Here is a 16515-nt window from a genome sequence, read left to right as displayed (position 1 = left end):
GGTTCCAACCCTACCCCCGTCTCTCCCTTCTTCCCCCGACTTGCTGCCAGACACGTGGCCTTCCTCCTCGAACATCTGCACATCCGCCATGGTGCAGAAGTCCCGTTTGCCGCCAATTAATTTTAATTTGAAAAATCCCGCCAAAATATTCCCGCGCTCGCGCGCTTTTCTGTAGTAATTTTACATTCCAATTTGTGGCGAGATTTTAATCTTGGTATATTCTCCCGATACCAAATATAATTTAGAGGGGCTCGAACATCCAACACCCTGACACCAATGTGACGTCCACGGGACTTGAACAGTCCCGCCAACGTAGAATGAGCCGAAACTATGGAGGCGGTTTATTTATTTATAACTCAAACATGGCGGTTCTAATCGCTCTACCGCAAACGGGACGAGGAAGGTGGCATGAGTCACTTTTCACTGAGTTGATGATGTTTGTTTGTTTTTATTATTAACCAGAAATAACAAGACTCGGCAAGAAGAGGGATCCGGGGCGATTCGACGGGATGGTGTGGGATCGGGCGTGGGGAAAACACAGACGATTCCAATGAATATACAGATCTCAAACCCTCCAAGGCGCCAAGTACACACACACACACACACACACACACACACACACACACACACACACACACACACACACACACACACACACACACACACACACACACACACACACACACACACACACACACACACACACACACACACACACACACACACACACACACACACACACACAAAACGTAGCTACTTCTGGTGGTCAGGCTGGACCGTGGTGTGGACGCAACTGTCCCTGGATCAGCGTCGGACGAGCTGGCCTTTCTCTCGTCGGGGGGGGGGGGGCAGGAGAAACCGTGGTGCTGTCGACCTCCTGGTCCTGGCCCAAGTCCGCTCACAGCCGCCAGGGAACCAGTTCTGGCGCCAAATTGCGAGCAGGAGAGGGAGGCCGGTCCGCCCGCCGTTCTACCCCGTACTCCGGGTCAGCAGAACCCCAGAGCCAACCAAGGTGAGGCACGAGGCTCAGCAAGGCTCGAAGACATGATGAAGAACACAATCGAATCGGCACAACAACAAGTACGCTTCCCGCGCAACAGCCTCCACACCAAAAAAACACGATCTTTTTGTCCCGATCTTCTTCCTCTTCTTTTTCGACCCCGAACAGAACCTTTTTATCCTCCCGTCCTCGTCACTTCCAATCGAGCCGTTTTATTGGCCCACCGCCGTCTCCTTCCGCCAATCGTGATCACGGGGCGGAGCCATCCGCAGCACTGTCCTGTGACGTCACGGCCAGCCTCCAGGGACTACTAAAAGGGGTTTACGTAGACACACTTACCCTATCCCGTGTCCCTATCTAATTACGTGACAATTATCATTTCCCCCTTGAAGAAATGAACATTTACTAGACAACTTATCACCACTGAATTGCTACTTATTACATCGAGATCCTGGTAAACTCGAACAGCATGGCATACCTAATTAAACATCCTAATTACCCTTTGAATGTATACCCCCCCCTCAAACGTAACAATATATATGTTTATATAAATATGTATGTTTATATAAATATGTGCTTCTATAAATATAAATACCGAATATATGTTTCTATATATATATATATATATATATATATATATATATATATATATATATATATATATATATATATATATATATATATATATATATATATATATATATATTTTGGCCTGTGTGTTTGTCATGTTCTTACTTGAGAACGAATTCACGGATTTCAATAAATTGAACTACGTTTCATTCAGGGAACTCTCGGGAAGGTTTTTAACTAAGAAAAAAAAAATCAATTTTTTTTATGGGTACATGGGTACACGTGCCGAAACTGCAAATGCCAAGTTGCGGTGTTTGTTTGTTATCCCTGCACTCAGAATCCTTTTTCTTATTACCCTATTGATTCGCCATCAAAGCAAAGATTGGTATTTCCGTCAGCGAAGCGACGGGTCTTGTGTTCTTGTATATATTATATGAAGCTCATTCAAACCACTCACTGACTGACGTTGAAGTTCGGTACCTTCCGGGTGATGTAGAAAGCTGAAATTTTGCATGCCAATGGACATTGAAGCCGATACACCGGGAAAAATAAATCGCAAACCGTCAAAGCATCTGGAAATGAAAATTTAAATACATTAAAAAAAATAAATGCAGGTGAGAGACCCAAGACAATGGGGAAGCACTGAAATTTTGTGTACCGACGGACAATGAAGCCGATACACCGGGGGAAATGACAGAACTGTTGGAAAGTGTCCGTAAATGAAAATATAAATACAGGAAAAAAAAAAGAAAAAAAAACGAAAAAATAAAATATAGGTTCGCGACCCGAGATATTGGGGAAGCACAGTTCATTATTGCTTAGTGTGTGTGTGTGTGTGTGTGTGTGTGTGTGTGTGTGTGTGTGTGTGTGTGTGTGTGTGTGTGTGTGTGTGTGTGTGTGTGTGTTATTTATATATATATATATATATATATATATATATATATATATATATATATATATATATATATATATATATATATATATATATATTCGTTTTTCGTATGAGACTGAGGCAGTTGGGATTACACATTTTTAAAAGAAGAAGGCACTTCCAACCAAATGAAAAAAAACTTGATCGACCGGGTATTCCCCAGCATTAACTTCACAATGGAAATTGAAAAGAAAGCAAACTGGCCTTCTTGGATGTGGAGGCTCAGCATAAGCTTGACTGCTCCCTAAAAACTTCGGTTTACATGAAACCCACCGACACCAGCAGATTACTGGATTTTAACTCCTTCAACCACATCTCCCATAAACGCAGTGTAGCACAGATCTTAGCAGCTCTGGCATAGACGCTGTCATCATCCAAAGCCGAGGCAATTAAATAAATCGGATTAGTTGGAGGATTCCTGCTCAAAAATTGGTATAGCAAGAGGATACTCCCCACCTTGAAAGAACCAAAACAGTCAGAACGGAAGGAGCCAGACACATTTGGCACTGTGCACTGCCATACTACCAAGGTCTTTCTGAAAGGATTGGCAGGAAGGTATGTAACGCACGGATTGGTGTAGTCGACAAGCTTCTATGCACCATCCATAACGTCATTTCAAAAACTAAAGGGCCCAATACCAACTGGTGATAAATCTGCAGTAATTTACCATTCATCATGCAGAGACTGTGACCAATTCTACATTGGTGAAACTGGAAGAAATTTAAAACAACGGCGAGATGAACATGATGGAGCAATTAGGCTTGGAAAGGTGACCCAATCAGCCATAGCATGTCATTGCCTGCAATCTGGTCACAAATTTGACTTTGGGACCTGTGTCCAACAAACGACACAGATTGATTTTGGAAGCATGTCACGTGAAGAGCCGGGAGGGTGGTCTAACTGTGAAGACGGTGGACGTACCCACTCAGTACACACTTCTGACACAAATGGCAAAAAACTGGATGATGCAAACAGCTGGATAAGGTGAGCAACAAGCAACACTCAATCCCAAACACCACATCTGCATGTGTACAACACCCAATGAGAACCCCAACACTCGCACAACCAACACCTCATCATGCCCAACCCGGACATGAAACCAGCCAAGTTCGTGTCCCAGAAACACAAACACAAAAACAACAAGAAGCGCACACATATACTCATCCACACACATACAACACCAGATCACGTGCAAGTAAAAACAGAGCAGAACACCCCTTCAATGATGTGATTTGACATTTATTTTGCTTTTCAAAATGAAATTTTAAAAAGCACTCCTTCATTTGACCTCAAACACAAGCAAGTGACCGGAAATGAGAAGTCATTTCAAAATAAAAAACGGACGTGTCCAAGCCCAGGGTCTATTGTGCCTGATGAAGCTGTTGAAACGTTTCCTGAGACCGGGTCTGCTCTTGCTTTTTTGCTCAAATTAGCGGAGTTGATCTAGTTTTTACTTTTGGCTGGAAGTGCCTTCTTCTTTTATATATATATATATATATATATATATATATATATATATATATATATATATATATATATATATATATGTATATACGTAAGTTGCAGGATTACGTCTGAATGGGGTAAATGTCGTAACCGCAGCACATTTAACTGAATGATACCTCATTTTAGAGCAGATTTCTATATTTTTATATATATATATATATATATATATATATATATATATATATATATATATATATATATATATATATATATATATATATATAACCACAAACTATTCAGTCAATTCTGTCAACATACAATTACCTTTCCATCGATTTATTTTACTGAGAAACCTCATCAGTCTTAACAGTTAGTGACCATTATGCTGTAAAAAGAAAAGGAAAAAAAAAAGACGAGGTTTCCTTTTCGTACATTTTACTTCACTGACAAAACTTAATTCTTTTGGAAACGAATGAATTCTACAAACAGAACCTCTGACTCTTTACCAATGCATCCATGGCAAGTTAGAGGTGACAAAAAACGAGTTGGTACAATTATGAATCGAAAGCGGTTTTTAAAATTTAATTTAGTTATTAGACATGTTTTGAAGTGAAGAGAAACTGAGCGCAGAATCCTGGAGGGTTTTGATGTGGCCTTTGGTGAGGGAAAGCTCTTGACATCACACATCCTTGCATGTTGTCCTAATACCCCAAATAATTGGGGGGTATTATGACAACAAATGAATGGAAATAATGAAAAACTGAAAAGCAGAGTTCTACCTTCCATACTGGTTCAAGATCACTACAAGTCTCATCAGTCTGTGTATCGATCCTTGCAAGGGAGGGGGTGGGATGTGGATTTCAAATTGGGAGAGGGCGGGGGTGAAGGATGCTGAGTTGGAAGGGGGAGAGATGTTGACTTGAAGAAGGGTTGAAGATTCGAAGTCACATTTTACATTACGCGGAATTTCCACGTGTTGCTGCCATTATGCTGTCATAGGGCATTCCTGTCAAACCCCCTAAATATTCCACACTCAGTTGTGAATGATTCCTTAACAATATCAACATTTAAAACATCTGTTTATAAAAACAGATGTTGCAAGAAAAAAAAAATCAGTTTGGCTATTTTAAATAATTCTAATTTTCTTTCAGGTTGACACACACACACACACACACACACACACACACACACACACACACACACACACACACACACACACACACACACACACACACACACACACACACACACACACACACACACACACACACACACACACACACACACACACACACACACACCTTGTATTAGGGAAGTGTAGACTCCATAAAGTTAAATTATGAGGATTGTCATGATCAGATTGAATTCTGACAATGGTGAGATAACTGCATGGTTAATGTCAAGAAAGGCATGGAATAGGAGGAGAAGATTTGAAAAAAGGAACTGGTTGATATTGTGAAAATGGTAAAATAATAATCATGTGCACCATCCTTTCAAGGCACTTCCCTTGCGTACTCACAGAAGATAGATATCCGCACCTCCAGTGGCACAGTGAAGTTTTTACAACCATGAGCAGAGCAGCGAAACCTCGCCCCATCATGAAGCATCGAAAGCTCCGGAAAGTTGAGACTGACGTATCCTTTTTCTCTTTTCATCTGCTTTCCAATTAAAGCAATGTCTGTGGGAAATGTCCACATGACTTTTTGCTTCTCACACTCGTCTTCACCATAGCACGTGAGCGTGAGGTTGTTCCTTTCCTGATAAACAGGATTTTGTGGTTCTATACGCAGTGCATTCATCATACCTGAAAAAAAAATCAATAAAAACAGAATAATGTATGATGTGTCTCTATCACAGGAAATAAAAGTAATGCAAACATAGCAAAAACTATAGAACGGCACTCTGTAGAGTGCATACCTCGATTAAACTAAACAGTACATTTACATTTTGTATCCCACATTCCCACTGATGGGCTGGATCTGGATCCGGACCTCCAAAATCGAAAGGACTTATTCTTGTCACCTCTCCAACTCATCCACCAAGTTTCATCCAAATTCGTCTGCAACTTTTGGAAATATCATGCTATATGTAGTTTTTGACCCCATCTCTCAATGGTGAAGAATCACTTGAAAAATTACAAAAATTCTCGGTTCCGGATGTGGATCTTCACCAAAATGGAATCAATTTGTCCTTGTGATACATCCAACCTGTCCACCAAATTTTGTCCGACTTTAGCCACTACTTTATTCTGGAGATATCCTGTTCACAGACAGACAAACAGGGCTGAAAACAACCTCCGCTCACAGCTCAGAGATAACTAGAGTAGTATTGAAAACGTAGTAAAGGTCATACAAAAAAATTATTTCTGGAAATTTAGTGCTGTTGATGCAGTCTTATTCACCAACTCACTGTCCAAGTACTGGAGGTTTTTGGAACCAATAATAAGGTGATTTTGTGTTCTACAGTGTTCAAGTATATAATTAAAATGAAATAAAATATAGATTGCAAAAGCTGTATAAATAAATTCCGGAATTTTACCGCAGTTGATGCAGTGGATATTACACCACCTTATTTGACATGTTACATTAGTTATTTGCCTGTTGTTTGTGTCCTTTATGACATCCTGGAAACATCAAGTTTCATGTTTGGAATAATTTTCAATTCTGTTTGACTGCCAAACAGGCAGACAGAGTAAAAAAAATATTATCTCACTCCTCTCGGCCCAAGTCCAATTGGGACTAATTCAGAGCCAAAGTACAGCTAAACTGCAGGTTTTTACTGCTTTTCCTCTGGTCTTTCTCACTCTAATCTCTTTGCCATCCGACCTTCCCCAGCTCCTCCAGGATGCACGGGTTCTTCCATCTTCCGGTAATTCCCAAAATCCAGGCTTTCTGCCAATCTCCATCCTCCTTCATGTTGTTGTGTGGAATGTCCTTTTTGAAGCTGTTTAATCACACTCTTCCTTCTTGGGCTTCAACTTGGCAGTTCACCACATCATCATGTCATCTACCATATTTACCTGTAATCATGGATGTACCGTATTCTTTACACCAAACTTGCCCCAACCCTCACATTTGTAAGTTTCCTCCTCTCCTCTTCCCTCTTGTCATTCCCATACTTGTTGCATATATCTCCTGCCCCACCGACAGTACATTACGTTTTTGCCCTTTGTCTCCACACTCATGTACTGGGTTAGATTTTGCTTGTAAAAAAATGAGGATGTGTTATGAGCTGAGACCTATAACCTCCCAACACTCTTTTGGGACTTTAAGCTCACAATGAACAAAGTTGCTTTGGCAGCCGAGCAATGTTACCCAATAAGTTTGTTCGCAGGAAAATAATACTCTGTGGTTTCCTCTTTTCTTCCGTTTTCGGACTGGAATTATAGAGGCGGTTCAAGCACACTCTTCCCTCCAGGGCTTCAAACAGGTACATGACCATCTCGTATCATATCATCCCTCTTTCCTACCCACAGCTTTTCTATGCCCCTTAACCCTACCCAAGCGAACAGTCTTTTTGTTTTTTTTGCAGGTTACTGTGTTTCCTCATATCTACATCTCTATCTCTTTCTCTATCTCTCTTTTCCTGTTCATTAATTCATTCATTCATTCTGTGTACAACGTACTGTTGCCCTATCAGTGTGTTGTCCTTTTTCCTCCCATTACCTTCCTCTTCCATGATCTAAGATTGGTAGCCCATTGAGTATTTGTGTCGCATTTCACTCTGTTTGTGAAATACTTCTGCATGAATACTCCACTCGTGTCCCATTGGGTATCCACAGAGTGCTGAACAACGCTCGTTTTGTTCTCTAAATATATTGTTGCGAATTCGTGCCCGCCGGCGTGCGGACGGCCACGTCACTCGAATCGCGACCGCGTCGCCCACCGGACGGACAATTCAGTCGTGACCCTCCGGGAACTATCGCGGAGCCAGTCACGGGTGGGCCTTTTGACCTCACCACAATCGTGCCAATCGGCCACCCGCGTAGGATAGGGTTGTTCACCAAACTCGACCTACCTAAGTACCCACGCGGATGGTAAACCAGGCGATCGTACCTCGCCACAGGTCGACTCCGGACACGAGCCACTTGGGCGGCCCGTTCCGTACTATCGGGATAACCGAGTGGTGTTATCGTCGACCTCAACGGTTCAGATTATTTACCAGGCGTTTTGCACCCACTACGAACCCTTTACATGAAGCAGGATGGAGGGTCAATAAAGAAAAGACTAAGCGAAACGGGAAAACAGTTCACACAATGCACATTTATTTCCCGGCACACGGAAAGCACATATATACAGCCGTACAATCAAAATGCACATATAGCAACCAAAACAAAAGCAACAAGACGCAGAGTTACTACCGACTACGCGCACACACGGCAACACTTGTACAGTTCTACTTTACAGACTGCGCCAACACACATTTACACAAAAGCAAAGGAAAGAAGCTACCCTCATAGACAAGGGGGCGGACAGGCTTGTAGGCCAATTGTGCGCGTGACCTGGAGGAGCGGCCAGGTCCGCGAGACCCGGGAGGTCCTACCCACGTCCTCGTGACGCGTTGGCGGGCGAGCCGCAGATGTGGCCGCGTGGCTGTGCCCCGACTCCGTGCTCCTTGGCGGGTTTCGTTGGCACGACGTTTGGAGTGGGGTCGGAACGGGGCCCCCCTTTTGCACTATCTCAGCGTGGGGGAAAGGGGGAATTGTTGATGCCCTGGGGGAGGAGAATGGCTGGCAGGCTTGGGTTCCGCGACGAGCGATCCCACACCGCGACCTCGTCGCCGACCGCCATCCTTCTCGCCTCGGACCCGAGCTCCTTTGCCTCTTCCCGCAACTCTTCTCAGCCGACTCCAGAACCCAACTCGATGACACTCTCCTCAGCCGACTGCAGAACCCAACTCTCTGCCACACCGATGACTTCGCCACCCGACTTGACTGACTTCATTCGCCTTGCACTCGCCTTCTTATAGGCTGGCAGGAGCAGCTAATATGCAAATATCCGGATCAGGATGACCTTGGGGGCGGAGCCACGCTCGCCCATTGGTCAGAGGAAAGGGGGCGTGAATCTCCCCTGATCCTAGAATTTGCATATATCGATTTCACACAGACACGCCTGGAGGCGGGGCCAAGCCGCCCCGCGCTTGCTTATTGGACGAAGGAGAAGTGGGCGTGTAGCATTCTTGATCCGAATTTTCCTTTGGAAAGGCCGCTATTTGCGCTCGCGGCTCAGTGCGCTCGGCACCAATCGCCGAACGGGCCCGAGACAGCCCGACGTTCAGTGTTCACAGGTGGTGCGGGAATGGCCGTAGAAGGAGAGAGGTGAAGGTGGTGGAGAGTTTTCGGTGGTGGTTGATGGTTATGGTGCCGTTGGGAATGGCGGTGATGTGATGTTTGTGGGAGCGTAGATGGTGGCGTGGTTGTTGTGTGATGGCAGTTGAGACGTGGTTGGTTCAAAATAAAGATAGAACAGAAAAAAATGGCTATCTCAAAGCGTCGCAGCCCGGATGAATCACATAAATTCCCTCAAGGCAACGGATTTGGGGCGAACGACACATGTACTTAGAGATATCTCACCTACGGGCCCTGAATGGTGGTTTGCGAATTTCCACAGCCATAACAATATTTTGATGGGAAATCCATCATACTGCTGATTAAGCAATAGATATTAGTGGCTCTGACGGTCAGTTTCAAAATAATCGACCCAGTAATAAGGGAGGAGAAGCAAAAAAGCTGAAATGTTAATGGACCGACAGACATCGCCACCCATTTTGTAATGGCTCTTTTAATCTTGCAATGTATTGTGACTGGGTTTATCATAACTGGTTGTCTGGGTTTATCACAAGGGAGCTCCAACTCCGAGGACCCTTACCAAATCTCTGGTCCTGAGGCCGCCGGCCACAGATAACTCTGTGGTCCGACGGGTTGCAAGGCAACCATGGTCTCCGATTAGAACCGTTTCTCTCTCTTTAGTAACTTTTAAAAGTAACTTTCTTCCATGAAGATCTTAAATTAGAACAGCAACAAGCTCATAAACAAAGCAAAATCACAGCAGCAGCCTTTTTCGATCATGGCATAAGTGTCTAAAAGTCAATAAAGTTTTAATAAATCTATTGCACAAGTTGAAGTTCATGTTTGTCCATGTGTCGGCGGCTGCTTTCGGTGCTGCGTTTGTTTTTCTTGTCTGGGTTCGAATCCCGACCCAACTATAAACTGTCATTCTGATGTTCTACAGACGGTGTGATTCATGAATGTGTTTGCCATCCCTCGGATGGATGTTAAACAATCTCCCATCAACGACATTAGTTGGTGGACACGTTAAAGATCCCACAGTGTCCTTCGTAAAGAGTCGGCAAGCGATTGCCAGCACCCTGGGAAAATTACAGATTCCTGCCCTAACCTTAGTCGAACTTCATGCCTGACCAGCTGGTTCGTGAAAGGCTTGAGCCAAACTTCCCCTGGCCAACCCTGCAAGAACGTGGGACTTAAAACAAAGCAAAACGTGTTCTTTCACCGGCAATGACTCTTCGATCATAAAACGATGAGGAAGTGATGATGAGCCGACAAGGGATTTCACTATAGTGTTAAAAATACACTACGGGAGAAGCTCGGGCCCCTCAACAGACCCCAGGGCAGCGACCTCACCCCCTTTACACCCTCCTCGCTCATTGGCCCTGATACCACCCACCATCAATCCCAATCAATCAAATGCAATCACAGCCCCCTAACTTCTATACAATCAGTATGGAAACACCAGCTTGTCCAATATATACATATACATATTTCTATGGTTCTGGTACCCTTTTGACCACTTCAGAAAATTTCAACCCTTTAGACTTTAAATTACACCCTTGTATTTTATTACAATTACAGTATACACCCTTCGACTTTTTAAGACTCTTTGGACCGTTCCAACCCTTTAGACCCATTGAGACCTTTTCATACCTTTCCAGCTATTTAACCTTTAAACCTTCAGACCATTTGACCATAATAAGTTCTCAGACCTTTGATCTTTACACATTTATAACTAGACCATTTTGACCTTTCATCTCCAATCAACGACCTTTCATTTAGTGCATCCTTCGATTTATTTGCTACACAAAACAACTCCTGGTGAGGGTCTGCAATCTCTGATTGCTCTTTCTAGTTTTTTTTGTTTCCTGCACAATAACTCTAAAACGTTGAAAAATTGGCATGCTGCTTCAATGCAAGGCGAGAAAGAAGTCACTAAACTTTCGTGCAATTTCACGATTGTATACTGAAGGTCTCCGGTTCGAGTCTGTTTTTCAATAATAATAATTTGAGAACACTAATAAGGATGAAGGTAAACTTTGGCATCCTACTGACATAAGTTATGAGATTTAGGTGTATTTTCACAAAACATTTGTGAAGTTCTCAGCTTTGAGTACAAAGGAGAAGTCTCTCTATTCATTCTACTCGAAGAGTACCCGCCCTTCGGGTGATATTGTTCCAAGCGCGCAACACGCTTTTTCTGGCACATCCCTTTATCTGGGTGGTGTATAAGCAACAAACTACTACCTCAATTGCTCCCAAAAATAAAATAAATAATCAGGGTTACGTACATGAAGCAAAGACGTGTACTGCTTATGTGCATAAATAATACATCGTGGTTATATACGTCAGATAATTCCAATTGGATACGACCCCCTCCTTCCCTCCCAAAGGAATAAAATTCCAAGATGGGTTGAAAAGTGTTTTTCCCAAACCTGATGGAATCAAACAAAACTTGCACAGGTACAACTTCAGGGCACCCTCATTCATCCCTGAAGGTTCCAGCTTCCTAGGTCAAATCCTCTCAGAGGAGTAGATACATTCACACACTTTCCCTCCATTAGCCCTGAACATTTGCACAGTCCTTTGTTTAATCGACAGCTCGAAAAAGGCTTTGTTGTACCAATCTGGAATTGCGGACATTTTTGCACCTCCGATCAACACAGAAGAGAGTAAAAGTTGAACACAAAGGCAAATTAGGTTATCATCAAAGCAAATATCATATATTGGGTGGTCGCTAGACTACCCTTATTCTCAGGTTTTCCGTCTGTCTGTCTGTATGTCTGTCTTTGTATGTAATGGACAGCTCTCGAGGCCAGAGGAGTCAACCGATTTTGATGAAACTTGACTGGTAGGTTCATACCAGGATCTAGTTGTATTCTTTTGAGCATTGTTGCTATGGATGCCACCGTTGCCTAGCAACGGGACTTTGAAATTTTTGAAAAAAAATCTGAATTTTTTTTTTTTTTTCGAAAATCAAAAATCGGCTTCCGCGCTTTTATGCGCACTATAATCTACCTCTTTGTCAAAAAATTTCAGCCCGATCCGTCAAAAACTATGACTAGTATGCAATGATATAGCAACCACCCATGTCGCCAACCGGCTTGTGTGTATATATGTGTGTATATATATATATATATATATACACCAAGGATTATTGAAAACAGCCCCGAATATGTATAATCTGTTGTACATCTTAGTGATGAACACAGTTGATTTCCATGGCATTTTCTCGAATAAACGAAATGCAGGAACTTATGGGAGAAAGTGGGGGCGTTTCTGACCGATGAACTCTTCACAAGCACAAGGAGAAAATCGCAATCCCCTGATTATTATGTTTGGCCTGCTGTGAATATTACCCTTCAAGTAACGACCATGCCAGAGGTAGGAAAAACGAGGTTTCAATCGAAAGGAGGGTCGACGTTCAGGACGAACTTTCAGACACAGTCAAGAAAAGAAGAAAATGAGATTTGACAAATATTTTCTTTTTTCGGTTCGGGGGGTGGGGGGGGGGTAGGTCGTTCACACTAACCTCCCCTGCACTAATGCCTTTGTTTCCAGCACTACCATGCATTCCCTATTCACACATTCAAATTCGTTCAAGAAACCCACGTCTTCATTAGAAACCAAAACGACCATAATTATGGGGTATCCCTCCGTGGTTGCTCACGTAAAATGATTTTTCTTGTGCCCGGTGGAAGCACGGACTGTCTGCAAGCGTCGAGAGTGATCCTCGTAATGAAGGAACCTTTGGGGAACCCTTCAGCCACCTTGCTGCGTAAAGAGCGTGTGTTGCGCATTGAAATGGGTTTACTCGTGTAGGAAGGGCGCACGCCATCCGCATGCCAAACACACAGACTTCATAACGGGCCCCATAAACTTAGCAACATGATCATCCATCGTTTGTGAGTTCAAACACCGAGGGAACAAATCGAGACCTCGGAGAAAAATTGATACTTTTTTTGCAAAAGGACATCTTAAAAACCGTTGCGTATGCTAAACGTGGGAAAAACTCACAACTTGGTCCTCAAAACAAAAGGAAACAAAGGAAACAAAAGAAAGACGAATGGTTTTTTTGCATCTGGATGAGCCGAGCTCCGTCTTCTGATGCCCAACTTAACGACTAAAGTTCGTCGAAACGAGTGAAGACATGAATTGGAATCCGCTTAAACGAACGGGGGCATTCATCGAAATATGAGCAAAGCAACATTATTTAAAATAAAATAAAATGCTCGATTATGGATTAAAATACCATGTATAATATACCGCACGCAGCACGAACAAGTTGCACATGTACGTGGCGTGCAGACATACTAGATGTACGATATGGTTCATTGAAAAAGCTTTCAATTGCTACAGATTGCGCATTATGAAGGTACATTGTTCAAAAGTTTTAATGAGCGAATTTAAACATGGTAACAAGTTGCACCTGCTGTGAGCACGAGCAGAGGCAGCGAGGAACCAGCTGCCTGTTGCGCAGACATACTGCAGGGATGCAGTCACCGGCAGACAGAGCACGAACGGCCTGGGTACACGGAATATATAGCACAAGAACAGGACGTGAGCAGCATGTTATCCGTAATCTGTGGAACCTGTGTGTGGAGAGAAACGTACCACTAACCCCTCCCCCATCCTCACTCCCATCCTCACTCCCATCCTCACTCCTACCCTCACTCCTACCCTCACTCCTACCCTCACTCATACCCTCACTCCTACCCTCACTCCGACCTTCAATCCTACTCTCACTCCCACCCTCACTCCCCACCTCACTCCTATCCTCACTCCCACCCTCACTCCACGAATGGACCCTCACTGACCCACCACATCCTTTCACAGACATGGCCAAGACAAAGGAACGAGGCATTAGTAAAATATTTAGTTTGAGAGTGTGGGATAACTTTGAAATAATGATAAAGTACAAATATTGTCACAGAGATATAAATAAAAACACATGGGATTGTGAAACAACCTAATTAAGATGTCATTTTTAAACTCTCCTCCTTAGCTGCTCAGAACAGCACATGCAGCAGGCACAGTTCTGCACATGGATGATGCTGAAACATGTACATGGATGATGCCGTCGAGTCAGTGTACATGGATGATGTTGATGCATGTACATGGATGATGCTGATACATGTACATGGGTGATGCCATCGAGTGAGTGCACATGGATGATGATGAAAAATGTACATGGGTGATGCCATTGAGTGAGTGGACATGGATGGTGTTGAAACATGTACATTGGTGATGCCGTCGAGTGAGTGTACATGGATGATGATGAAACATGTACATGGGTGATGCCGTCGAGTGAGTGGACATGGATAATGTTGAAACATGTACATGGATGATGCCGTCGAGTGAGTGTACATGGATGATGATGAAACATGTACATGGCTGATGCCATTGAGTGAGTGGACATGGATGGTGTTGAAACATGTACATGGGTGATGCCGTCGAGTGAGTGTACATGGATGATGATGAAACATGTACATGGGTGATGCCGTCGAGTGAGTGGACATGGATAATGTTGAAACATGTACATGGATGATGCCGTCGAGTGAGTGTACATGGATGATGATGAAACATGTACATGGCTGATGCCATTGAGTGAGTGGACATGGATGGTGTTGAAACATGTACATGGCTGATGCCGTCGAGTGAGTGGACATGGATGATGATGAAACATGCACATGTATGATGATGTTGAAACATGTACTGTACATTTGTGATGCTGAAACATGTACATGGATGATGCCGCCCAGTGAGTGTACCTGGATGATGTTGAAACGTACATGGATGATGTTGAAACATGTACATGGATGATGCCGTCAAGTGAGTGTACATGGATGATGATGAAACATGTACGTGGATGATGCCGTCGAGTGAGTGGACGAGGATGATGTTGAAACGTGTCCATGGATGATGCTGTTGAGTGAGTGGACATGGATGATGCTGAAACGTGTCCATGGATGATGCCATTGAGTCAGTGGACATGGACGATGTTGAACCATGTACATGGATGATGCCGTCGAGTGAGTGTACATGGATGATGTTGAAACATGTATATGGATGATGCCGTCCAGTGAGTGGACATGGATGATGCTGAAACCTGTACATGGATGATGTTGAAACATGTACAGGGATGATGCCATCCAGTGATTGTACATGGATGATGTTGAAACATGTACAGGGATGATGCCGTCCAGTGATTGTACATGGATGATGTTGAAACATGTACATGGATGATACCATCGAGTCTTCAAAATATATATATATATATATATATATATATATATATATATATATATATATATATATATATATATATATATATATATATATATATATATATATATATATATATATATATATAGCAGACTTTTCCTTCTCATGTTTACAAAGCTACAGATTTCCCCATTGGGGGCAGCAGCGAGTCGTGACTGCGAGATCAGCCATGAAGACCTGCAGTGTCTTTCTCTAAAACTAATTTAACAATCTCAATGACTCTGATCTTTTGATGATGGGCAAGCAGTAAGTTGGGCCCAAGTCTTTCATGCATGGACTGGCCAAGCCTGACATTCACCTACTACTAATCATACCGCCCAGCCAAGGGGTGCAGAGACTCCTTTTGGGGGTTCATCCTTTTGCACGTTGTTCCCTTGGGACAGGGGAACATGAGGTTAGGGCAGTCATTTTGGAAATTTCTTGGCCAAGGTGCCGGCGATAGCTCGCCTACTCTTCACGAAGGACGCCGTAAGATCTTGAACATCCACCAACTAATGCCATCAGATGGGACGCCCAGTTTAACGTCCATCCGAGGGACGGCACACACACATTGATGAATCACCGGGTCTGTGAAACACCAAGATGACAGTTCATACCTGGGTCAGGATTCGAATCCAAGCTGGACAGGCCATCCTGCCAGCACACATCGAGGTCATCCTGCTTGCTCCAGTACATGGGATATAAAGTCAAGTAAACACACAATGTTTGCTGCTCTACCACCACTCTGGGTGGATACATACCTTGCTTGTTATGCAATCTGCGTGGCGTTGCGAACCACAGCAGACGATAAACTTACAAAAACCGAATGACATGGAGGGGGTGAGGTGGGCGGTTGGGGTCGATTTGTTTTGATAAAATGCATAAACGACGTATAAAAGGGGAGGAAAAGAAGAGAGAAAGGAGAGTGAAGGAGGTGGGGTGAGCAGAGAGAATGATATGTTATGTGACACACACACACACACACACACACACACACACACACACACACACACACAC

At 43.4% G+C, this 16515-nt stretch overlaps 1 protein-coding gene and 1 long non-coding RNA gene across 5 annotated transcripts in view; one reads left to right on the top strand and one right to left on the bottom strand.

The window, feature by feature from the left end:
- LOC147032846 (uncharacterized) overlaps positions 1–7631 on the top strand; it is a 49943-nt gene extending 42312 nt beyond the window's left edge. The window contains exons 5-6 of one of the 4 annotated variants that reach the window (XR_015055376.1): positions 6782–6815; positions 7281–7631. This is a non-coding gene — a long non-coding RNA (uncharacterized LOC147032846). Of the gene's footprint in view, positions 1–5445; positions 5588–6781; positions 6816–7280 lie in introns of those variants that run through there. The other 3 variants (XR_015055377.1, XR_015055378.1, XR_015055379.1) reach the window with 3 other exon arrangements.
- The window catches only part of LOC147032845 (uncharacterized), a 29884-nt gene extending 15940 nt beyond the window's left edge, over positions 1–13944 (bottom strand). The window contains exons 1-2 of the mRNA XM_085870756.1: positions 13664–13944; positions 5467–5751 (exon numbers count right to left, since the gene is read on the bottom strand). Coding sequence (XP_085726882.1) covers positions 5467–5751; positions 13664–13718 — 340 coding nt within the window. The 5' untranslated portion in view covers positions 13719–13944. The remainder of the gene's footprint in view (positions 1–5466; positions 5752–13663) is intronic.
- Between the last annotated feature and the right edge of the window lie 2571 nt (positions 13945–16515).

The sequence above is a fragment of the Eptatretus burgeri genome, chromosome 2 (genome assembly GCF_056783735.1).
Source record: "Eptatretus burgeri isolate ZD-2024b chromosome 2, Ebu_testis_v1, whole genome shotgun sequence".
Taxonomy (NCBI): Eukaryota; Metazoa; Chordata; class Myxini; order Myxiniformes; family Myxinidae; genus Eptatretus; species Eptatretus burgeri.
The sequence above is the reverse complement of the archived record's forward strand: the minus strand, read 5'-3'. Positions and strand labels throughout refer to the sequence as shown.